This window comes from Cryptomeria japonica, chromosome 11 (genome assembly GCF_030272615.1).
Source record: "Cryptomeria japonica chromosome 11, Sugi_1.0, whole genome shotgun sequence".
Classification (NCBI taxonomy): Eukaryota; Viridiplantae; Streptophyta; class Pinopsida; order Cupressales; family Cupressaceae; genus Cryptomeria; species Cryptomeria japonica.
Genome location: NC_081415.1, coordinates 444490826 through 444502448, shown reverse-complemented (window position 1 = coordinate 444502448; position 11623 = coordinate 444490826). Strand labels below are relative to the sequence as shown.

General features: G+C 34.7%; 1 protein-coding gene across 3 annotated transcripts in view; it reads left to right on the top strand.

Annotated features, from left to right (window-relative positions):
* Positions 1-8654: 8654 nt before the first annotated feature.
* The window catches only part of LOC131041391 (uncharacterized), a 64125-nt gene continuing 61156 nt past the window's right edge, over positions 8655-11623 (top strand). The window contains exons 1-5 of one of the 3 annotated variants that reach the window (XM_057974446.2): positions 8655-8983; positions 9330-9537; positions 9630-9758; positions 10410-10545; positions 10678-11499. In XM_057974446.2, the coding sequence (XP_057830429.2) occupies positions 9682-9758; positions 10410-10545; positions 10678-11499 (1035 nt within the window). In that variant the 5' untranslated portion in view covers positions 8655-8983; positions 9330-9537; positions 9630-9681. Of the gene's footprint in view, positions 8984-9329; positions 9759-10409; positions 10546-10677; positions 11500-11623 lie in introns of all 3 variants that reach the window. The other 2 variants (XM_057974447.2, XM_059213856.1) reach the window with 2 other exon arrangements.

Genomic DNA, 11623 nt, shown 5'->3' with positions numbered 1-11623 from the left:
CAAAAGAGGAGCATTTCTTGCATTTGAGACAAATTTTGCAGAGGTTGAGAGAAGAAAAGTTGTTGATAAACCTTAAGAAGTGTACTTTCATGAAGGAAGAGTTAGTCTATTTAGGTTTTGTGATATTTGAGGATAGTTTGAAGATGGACCCTGAGAAAGTAAAAACAATTGTTGAATGGCCTACACCGGAAAGCATTGGAGAGGTAAGATCATTTCATGGATTGGCTAGTTTCTGCCAAAAGTTCATCAGAAGTTTCAGTTCAGTTTGTAACCCTATGACTAAGACAATGAGGGGAGTTAGGAAGGAATTCAAGTGGACCACTGGAGCAAACAAAATTTTTGAACTGTTGAAGCAGAAAGTGACTGAGCAGCCTGTGTTAGCTTTACCGGATTTCAACAAAGTATTTGAAGTGGATTGTGATGCAAGTGGAACTGCAATAGGAGCAGTCTTGAGTCTGTTGGAAAATGCACACTCCAATGAGAAATTGTAGGTGATTGAAGGTGTTGTCATTGATGGCAACCTTACAATCATATGATACTGGCAGGCACCAGCACCAATAGACTCTACACCAGCATACGTTCACCGGCACCGAAAAGATTTATTATCGACACCCTGGCCGACAGGATTTTATTTATTGCAAAATGTAATTAATTGTAATATCTTTTTGAAAGCTGACAAGGCATATTGTAACAAGGCTCATATATAAGTATGAGATCTTAGAGAACATTTGTAGAGAGGATATATGATGGATAATATATGCGAATATTAAGGCAGATTGTAAAGTAAGATTTATGATTATTGCAAAGCTTAAACTAGTACCAGATCTAGCATAACAGATGCCCTTTTGTAGCAGTACATGACATTGGATTTTCATAATCCACTTCTGTAAGTTAGTGAGACTTCTCTTTTGTATTTAAGCAGTGAGCTTTAGGTAGTTGGCCTTTGCATGTGCAGGCTCCTATTGTAATAGTAATATTCTCTTATTAGCCAGTAAGCGAATATTGTGGGTCACAAATCCCACTGAGGTTTTTCCCACACCGGGTTTCCTCGTTAAAAATATAGTGTTATGGTGTGTCTTTCATGTTGTGGTTATTGTTCTTATTTGTTGCATTAATTATTGTTTACCGGTACACAATTTTGGAATGCTTTTCATTTAATAAGTTAAGAAAATCAACTAACTGGTTAGATACCGATTCATCCCCCCTCTTAGTATCTTTGGGAAAACTAACAGAGTCAGGAAGGGAGAGCAGTAGCTAATTTAAGTGAGAAATTGAATGATGCCCGAAGGAGGTATTCAGTGTATGATCAAGAATTTTATGCCATAGTTCAAGCCTTGAAGAAGTGGAGACATTACCTATTGCCTAAGGAGTTTGTGTTGTATATGGATCATCAAGCTTTGCAGTATTTGAAAAGTCAAAGTAAGTTGAATCAGAGACATATGAGATGGGTATAATTTTTGCAAAGTTAAACCTTTGTGTTGAAGCATAGAAGTGGAAAATATAACAAAGTTGTTGATGCATTGAGTCTAGAAGAAGGAATTTGGTGACAAAAATGAGAGTGACGATATTGGGATTTGAGGAGTTGAAGACCTTGTATGATTATGACCCAAATTTTGCAAAACCTTGGAGAGCATGTAGAGAATCGATTACGGTAGACAGAAGCAAGTGGTTGGATTACTTCATTCAAGATGGGTTGTTATTTAGAGGAGTTCAATTTTGCATACCTAAGAGTTCTATGAGGGAGAATCTGATAAAGGAGAAATATAGTGGAGAATTAGTTGGACACTTTGGTGTTGATAAAACAGTAGCAGTGGTGAGTGAGCATTACTTTTGGCCTCAGATTCATAAGGATGTTAGGAAATATGTGCAAAGTTGTAGAGTTTGTCAAGTTGCAAAGGGTAGTAGTCAGAATGTGGGATTGTATAAACCTGTGGCAGTACTAGAGAGACCTTGGGAAGATATAAGCATGGATTTCATACTTGGATTGCCTAAAATGCAGAGAGGGAATGATTCTATATTTGTGGTAGTGGATAGATTCTCAAAGATGGCTCATTTCATACCTTGTAAGAAGACATCAGATGCAGTGCATATAGCAGACCTATTTTTCAAGGAAGTAGTGAGATTGCATGGATTACCTAAGAGCATAGTTTCAGAAAAAAGATAGTAAGTTTGTTGGTTATTTTTTGAGAACACTTTGGAAGAAGATGAAGTCAGATTTGAAGTTTAGTTCTACTTTTCACCCGCAGACTAATGGACAGACAAAAGTAGTTAACCAAAGCTTGGGAAATTTGTTAAGATGCTTAGTTGAAGACAAAACCAAAAATTGGGATTTGATTCTTGCACAAGCAGAGTTTGCCTACAATAATTCTGTAAATAGGAGTACTGGAAGGACACCTTTTGAGATTGTTACCGGAGCACACCCTAGAGGTATATCAGAATTAAGAGATATTAGCAGTGAAGATGAGAGAAGTTCGAAAGCACAAGAATTTGCAAATCACATGAAGGACTTACATATTCAAGTTAAGCAACATTTGGAGGACATGAACAACGAGTATAAGGAGAAAGCAAATGAGAAGAGAAGACAAAAGGAATTTAAAGTTGGCGATGAAGTGATGGTGTATCTAAGAAAAGAAATATTCCTGGTTGAAACTTGAAACTTTTAACAAGTTGCAGACGAGGAAGTTTGGACCTTGCAAGGTTTTGAATAAGTTCAGCTCCAGAAATGCATATGAAGTGGAGTTACCAGATAGTGTGAGTATTTCACCTATTTTTAACATTACAAATCTACATCAGTGTCAAGAATTAGAATTCAGTGAGAACAATATTGTAGACTTGGAGAAACAATTGCCCCAGAAGGAACCAGATCACATTGAAGACGTTTTGGACAGTAGGATTGGGCGTAGTACCCGTAGCAGTCAGTATAAGGAGTATCTTGTGGAGTGGAAGGACAGACCAGTTGAAGATTCGTCTTGGATTTCTCAGGCAGAGGTAGACCGCCTTGGTTTTCCTTTGACCCCAACAAACTATGAGACTCACTTTTTTCAACAACCTCAGATGTCTGATGCAGAAGCATCCTTGGTTCGTGGTAATCTTGCATCAACAAAAAATATTTCCTTTTTGTTTTGCAGTTTCAACATTTCATTCTGGATTTTCTGGCATTGGCTCATCGGATCTCGAGGAGTTGGATTTTTCTTGAGGACTTGATCATCTACCTTATTCCCAAACCGTGGAGCATTTGGATCATTTTCTGACAAGTTATCGCTATCGATTTCCGTGACAGTTTTCTGGTACCGGTTGCCTGGACCTATTTGCATTTGTATTCTACCGGGATCTACCGGATCCCTTCCATAGTTTGCAGAGCCCTATACATTGATTCTGATGTTCCTTGGCATGTGGTCGACCTTCCCTTTGATCCACACTTCATCCTTTGGATTTTCCGAAGGAATTTCTTTGGCGGAGGTCGAATTTGTTGTTTTTACACGTTAGGTCTTGTTCTTCGGTATTTGATCCTTTTTGGGCCGACCAAATCCCCTTGGATCGTATAAATCATTGTAATTGATCATTAGAATGCAGATGAGTTAAGATATAGAACATGGAAGATAGATCTGAAGATTTGAGGTCCCGGTTGCGACCTATTCTATAATTAAGCATGTTTTAGCAGGCCAGTGAGCCAGTTTCTGTAACCCAGTTGTTACTGATAGATTGTAATCAGTTTTTCATGATATAATTTTTTCAGTTCTGCATTGCCTCCATCATATCCTTGTGTTTCTGTTGTTTTTACTCTTGCTGACTGGTCCAGGATTGATCTCTTTGAGGTCCCTCCTAATCGATGACTGCACCAAAATAGAAACCTAAAACACCTAATAAATGAATTTTATCTACTATTTTTAACAAAAAAATGTAGTGTTGATTTTTTGCAAATGCATGATAGGATGTTGTGTATACATTGAAGAATCTTGCAAATGTGTTGCTAATTCCTACAAAGTGTTATAAAAACCTGCAAATGAGATAGATATTTATAGATACGTTAATAATTTGAACAAATGTAGTGATAATTTCAAGAATGCAATCATAGATGCAACACATGAAACTTGTAACGTACAAAATTTGAGAACTCACAAAACATATCCGCTTAATATGTGATTTCACATTAGGTTCACAAAATTGTACACATGAAATATTGGGGAGATACTATAATAGATCAAATGAGCAACCACGAACTCAAATCTACTACTAGATTCTCAATTGCAATCAATGGAATAATACAAACAAATTCAACAAATGCATAAATCAATAATAAAGCAAGCCCAATGTTGAATCCATGCAAGAAACTTCCATTACTATTCTCGTTTTTGTGTTGTTTATGATGACTCTTAGAATCATAACAATTTTCCTACAGTACGATAGCATAAAAAATCAAAGATTGTGTTTGTTGATGAATGAGAATGAGTTTTACTTTTATAGATTTGATGATATCGATCGACGATTCATATTGAAAGATTAGTAGAATGATCAACGATGGAGGATTGTTGAGACAATTTGATTGAGAGTTGATTGCTCATGTAATTGGAATTGATTAATTAGTCATTTGCCTTGTTTGATCTGCCATGAAAGATGTATGGGCTATTAAGTAAATTGATTGGGAGTGAGGTGGATTGATTGACTTAGTAAAAAAAAAGGTGATTGTGAGTTGCAATGAAAGTTAGTGGTAGTTAGCAAAAGGGAATAATTAGATATTTTAAACATGTGTTGTAGGAGAATAAATAAAAAACATTTTATTTATTTTGAAGAATTTTTTTTTTCAAAAAGGGATGGATAATTAAACAAAGTAAATAATTTATTAAATTGTGAAGACATAATTATGAAATTAAATAATTTGAAATAATTATTTAATTGCGAGAAATTGATAGGATTAGGTATCTAATTAAATAATAAATATTATTTAATTAAAGGATCTAGAAGAGGGGATTAATTGAATAATAAAATTACTTAATCAAGATTAGAAGAAAATAAGATGATTAAATGCTTAAAAAATATTTAATTACGAGGAGAGGAGAATTTAATTTTTGAATTTAGAATAGGAGAAAAAAGTTAGGTTAATTAAATAGTTGATTAAGAATTTCAAACAAAGATGCAAGTTCAAATAAAAAGCAAAAATAAACTTACTATGCTCTTTCTATGTATTTAAAAAATTAATTAAAAAAACTTGAAAAAATTCAAGACAAATTGAAAAAATAAAAATAGGATGAAATCGTTACCTCCATTGCAATGGCTTTGATGTCCTAATCTCTTGTTTCAACTACTACTCACTCCTCTTTAACTTGCTACTCTTCACCACAACTTTGGAAATGTTAAATTATGTGTGTGTGTGTTTTTTCTTTTCTTTTTGGTTGTTTAGATATGTAAAAATAGGTTTAGATTTTTTTTGGAGGGGTGGGCAACAAGTGGTCCTTGAGGGCCTATTACTCTATTTTTTATTATTTAAACATATATATATTTTTAAACAAGGCAAAATAGTGCTGGGCTATAGGGGACTGCTAACCATCCCTTGCATCCCGTGCCTTTGCTGCCAAGTTTTTTGGATGTTTCCCTTTTTGGTCCTAATAGGGGATGAGAGGACAATTTTGAACGATCTCATAGTCTATGAAAAGTATCCTATAGGGGACAAGCCAAAAAAATATAAGGGACACATCCTCAGGGAGCACATAAGATAACACATTTGCACTCTTATATTCAATTAAACAGAGAGAATTTGAATTACAAAGCCAAACTTTATTTCTACATGCCTTAAATCTGCATTCTTTTTTCATCTTTATTGTTGTTTGAAAATAATTTTTTTACTGTTATTGAATAACATCTTGAACTAGCTCTTCTCTCCTCATTCTCCTTCTTTTCCCACTTCTTTTCTCCTTATGTCCATCTACACTATCTCTCATCCCCTCCTCTCAAAAGCATGCAACTACTTCTTTTTAACTCCATGCTATGTATTAATTACTTGTTGTAGGTTTAAATATTGTTTTGAAGTTTGAGATGAGCAACCTCTTCCATGACTGCTACTCTTTCATTGCTCCTTTATATCTCCCTTTTTTCATCTAAAGCTTCTTTATTTTAAAAGAAGAGGAGGCGGTACATAAACTTATTTAAACCTCACTTTCTTAAATTTGAAGATTCTTTATTCTCTTTAAAGAGGTATGAACATTCACCCATTTTCAATTTCAAACTTTTCCGACTTCTTCATGTAATGAGAAGATGAAGTGTAAAGGGATCAAAACCAAAAAATTAATTGCAATTATCTCCATAATACCTTTTTAGAATAATTTGATAAATTTGGCACTTTATAAGTGCATAGTCGAATGTTGAAAAGTGACTTTTGATGTAACTTTTATTCGGAAGCTCAATCTCATCTAAAAATTAGTGAAGATGCATGGAATGACCTCTCAAAGACTCCAACGAAGTCGTTTCATTCCAACTTTTAAAAATCTTCAAAAAAAATATATTTTTCGTAAATTACCAACGAAAAACAAAGAATTTTATATTGTCCCAATTGGTGAAGAATATAGCTATGAAACTTGGCCACATTTAATTAAATACATCTACGAATATCTATGTTAAAAGGATTTTTCTCCAACTGTCATGAAACTCTAGAAATTGAATTTCCCATAAAATGACAACACAAACTTTAGGCATTAAAATATCCCAAACCAAAAGGAATTTGGCTACGATTCTTTTTGCACATTTGGTGAAATGTAATCAAGAAAATACCATTGAAAGGAATTTTGTCCAACTCTTATGGATTCTCTCGGAAAATTATTTTTTCAAAACTATATCCATGACAATTGAACAAAAAACTTGATTTTTCTAATTTTGATGATATGAGAGAATTTCCAATGTAGAGAGATGCTTGAAACCAACACAAAACACCAAAAAACTAAGAAAAATGATTTTTTTTTGGATGATGTAGGATTTCCTATGGCCCTTGATGCTCCTACATTAGAAAAGGTCTAATATCAAGGATTGAAAGAAGGAAATCAATTTTAAACAAAAAAAATTGCCAATTGAAGAATTAAGGGCCCTTATCCAACACCTTCTCTTTGTCTTCAAGAGAGTGAAATTTCAGGATGAAGAAATCCCTAGCATAAAAATAAATGCACACTTCTACCTCCATCTAGACCCTTCTAATTCTTAATTGTCTAACAATGGACGTTGCATAATTTTGACCATTTTTATGTGAATCTACATATGAGGACATGTTCTTGCAAATATTCCTCCCTATCATTAATAACTCCATCTAGGCAAGTCTCTGAAATCGAGTTCGAATGTCAAAAATGAAGGGGGCAAGACACAATGCCAGTCGTGCTGAGTGGAGAAGATAAGAAGGGATTTTTGGTGAATGAAACTGCCTTCCCATAAAGAGACCCTTAACTACTATCACCCAACAACTCTTTGAAGCTCCACAAGCCATGGGAAAAAGGGAAGATCTTATATGGGTGGCTAGAGGAAGAGAACATCAAAGAGCTTTTGAATGATTGAGACGACGATCCCCCAACATGAAAGTCTTGGGCGCCATTGATCAAGGTCTCTCATAGGACCTGCGAACCATCCAAATGCCAATGATTCCCTTTGCCAAAGGAGAACAAGATAGGATTTATGGTGTACAAAGAAGGGGAAGGACACATTTTAAAGCCTACAATTTTGATTATTTATGTTATGCCTACCTTTTTTTTTTCTCTTGATTTTGACTAGTTATTACAACTATACTTTCAATATGTCATAAAGTAATTATAACAAACATTATTTGTTTCATTTTAACTAATTACAATCAATTATACTTTCAACATTCATAAATCAGCTAATCAATCTACAAATTCTCTCTACTGACAGATTACTTGATCATGAATATTTAACAAGTATTTATTGTAAAAAACCAGTTTTAATATAAAACTCAAATCAAAACTCTTCACTAACAATTCATTTGCTTATCAATATTTAATAAATATTTGATCAAAATAACAAGCTCAACTTCAATTATACTAATCATAATTATGTTTGGTATGAATCAAACTTAAGACCAATGCCAACTTTAACAACTATAAATTTCATTCACCCAATGAAATTGCGATACATATAACTTGCAAGAATCTATTGATCTATTTGTAATAACATAGTATGGTGGTTAAATCGTGACATTGTGGTTATTGTTACTAAAGTCCAATCCTCTATTAAGGTGATATTTTGTTGAGCGTTCATGTTAGTTCGATGAGATCCTCTATTTGTGACCTTATTGATTCATAGCTTGATCAAATTTTTTTTCCTTAAAAACAATCTAAATCTATTGATGTCAAACTATTATCCAATGTTATTCAATTTAATGTGTTATAAATCATCTATCGACTAACTAAATATTATTACTTTAATACTAACAAACAAATACTCACCACTATATAACACTTATAAATATTAAAAATGAATAATTCTTAAACCTTGCCTCAGTAGTTTAATTAGTCTAAATCTATGTAAAAGGATTTTATTCCCTTACAGTATCTACTTAAATTTTGATTCCGAACATTCTCCAAACATAAATAAATAAATAAATATCAGCAGTCCCGACACCTGCTTTTGATATATTCGATAAATTGATACTCCAAGCTGTCCACTAAACCATTCGCACGTCTTTTTAATTCCACGGACGGATGGAGTCCAACAGTTAAAATCCACTTTTCAGAGAGCTTAATCATTGTGAAACATACGCATGGTTTATTATCGAGCTGCGGCTAATGGTACTCTGTTGAAATTTCTCCATCTTTTCCTCCGAAACCCTCGGAAGGAGATGAAATCGCTTACTCATCTCCATTAATATTGTAATCAACTGTTATAATCCTTGCCGAGGAGCCGTGGGTTTTAATTTCAGCTCTGAACGTATTAAACTTGGGGAAAATCGGTGTTTAATTTCAAATTCGCGGTAGTAGATCCGAAATTTGACGAGGTATGTATGACAGTTTTTTCTTATTTTACCAAATAGAAATTGAATCGAGATTTTCGCACTTGATGCCGTTCTTTTTTGAGCTTTCTCGGGAAGTTTCAGCCATTTCACTTCGTTTTAATGTACATTTCTTCTATTCTTGAAAGAGTACTATACTGTTTCTTCGTATTTTAACTTTTCTAAATTTATATCTAATTCTATTCTAGCATCGTGTTAGAGTTTGCGCTGAAAAGATTGCGAGTAAAAGGCTGTTTCTTTTGTTTTAAATTGTGGAATGGCGTTCCATTTTTTAAATTTCCCTTTTCTGCCTGCATTTCATGAGAAGATTTTAAGTTCTATTGTGCAACAGGTTCGTTCTCCGATTCAGGCGGGATCTTGAAAGAAAACGGCGTGTTTATCGCCAAATTTGAAGTGGATTCGTTTTACTTTGGCAATAGTTGTGTGCTTGTCTATGAGATGAGCGGATGAAATACTTGAACGCTAATGGATTTGGCAACTTTTATGATAAATCTTTTTTTTTTTTTTCAACTCGTCGGGAGTACGTGACGTGCCTTAGGGTATTAATCACAGACAATTAAGTGAAATTTGTGAAAATATGGCTTTCAGATGTCGATAATCCGAAATTGCGTAAAATGTTATAATATTGCAGAACAATATTGGTTTCGGCATTCAGTAAGGTTCTTTGGTATCTGAAATTGGAGATGACTGCTGATTTCTATCAATGGGAGGTCGATCCCTTTTTTGCGGCTGCTGAAGATGTGCAGGACTCAGCTGACAGGTTATTTCCCAAAACGTTCTCTTTGGTTTTCTTTTGTGTAGCCATCCAAATAAAAGTAGACGTTTGGTTATTCTCATCTTGTACTAGAACTTGGCGGACTGTAGATCATTGGTCAATTCGCCTTCATTGCACTCACAATAGCATGCTTTATTCCATTGACAGAGCTTGCCATACTGACGATGTTTCCAAGGGGTGGGGTGGTGAGGTGTGTGGGGTGCAAGAAAATTTAGGAGTAATTTACTGTTAAGTGGTCTTATAGCAGACGAAATTTTATGCTCTGCCACAATTTTTTTTTTGTGTATAACCGGACTACCACTTATTATTTGTACTCCATAGAAGCTGCCTTAGTGCAAAAATATTTCCTTAAATAATTAAGTGGTGCTGCAAACTTCTAGCTCCTATCTTCAGCTCCTTGAATTTTCAATTCATCCCTGTTCCCCCTTTTTAGCTCAAAATTCCAATTTGTTTATTCTCTCAGTCTGTAACTCTTATAGCATTGGGTAGTAAAACTAGGAGTGATAGCCCCTTTCATGGGAACCCACCCTATGTTTCTCTTTTCATGCATTATCCATTCCCACGAATAAGTTATCTGAATTTCTATTTCTTAATCCAAGTATTGAAGCTTAAATTGTTTTTTTTTGTTCCGTGTAGAATGGAATCTGCACACAGAACATGGCTACACGATCAGAGTCTTCTGGAGGCTGACCCAACTGACACAGAAGTAGCCAATTCGATTGAATTTCGAAAGAGGGAGCTGTTGATTGCTATTGGGACTGCCAAATGGCAGGTGGTTTACAAGAGAACTAAAATAATTTCTTTCTCTGAATGCCTTTTATTTGTATCGTATCAAGTGCAGATATATTTTTGGGTATTTATTTGAGTGCTAATTGCTAGTTTTGTGTGGTCCTTCTATCAACAGCTGGAAGACTTTGAAAGGGCTATCAAGGCTATGGCTTCAAGTGTTAAGCTGTACACAAGGGAAGATTCTTATTCTAGGCACATGCGATTTATTGTGGCTATTCAGAACCAAATTGCAGCTATTGAGCAAACGTTGCATGATTCAACCACAAACTATGGAAATGAAAGCATGCGGGAGGTGAATCTCAATGATCAAGAGAGAGATGATTTTGCCACATTTCTTTCAGGAGGAGGATCGTCTACAAATTCCTTGAAATCTAGCATATGCAGAAATGCTTCTGAAAAACAAATTAAGGGAAAAATTGCAATTCATATTGATTTACAGGAGCCTGAAGAAATGGATGAGTTGAGGCTTGATGATAGACCATTGCTGCATAGAGAAACTGGGCAGTCAAAATTGCAAGGTGCAAGGCACTCTAACATTGATGGTTCTTGTGTACTGGATAACCGTGCAAATGGCTTCATTGAAACTGGATTAATGGGAAAGGATTCTGATTTTGGTGTGGAGTTGTCTAATAGGGTGTCAGAAATAAGAGATTGCCACACTGTAGGCTCTGTAGAAAGATCAACAGGGCATAAAAGAAGTGCAAGTATGGGCGCTGAGTTGGGAACTTGGAAGATTGCAATTGCTGACAATGACATTATTAAAAGATCTCATGGTATTCCATCTGAAAATTTTGCTAATAGATTCAACTTTTGGGGTTTACTAGGTAACCTGAATATTTTGTCCAAGTTCAAAGTTTCTAGGAGTGGCATGAAGAGATGGAAAGATGGGGAAGGAGATACCAATCACTCTAAGGATGAGAAACTTTCTGCTAATGGGGTATGTCAAGTGGACCTGTTCACATGTTAATTTTCTTTCTGTATATTTCTTCACTTGTTTTTGTTGTAATAAAAACTCATTTTAGGCTTCTTGCAGAGTATTCATCATCTTGTCTGCATTGAAA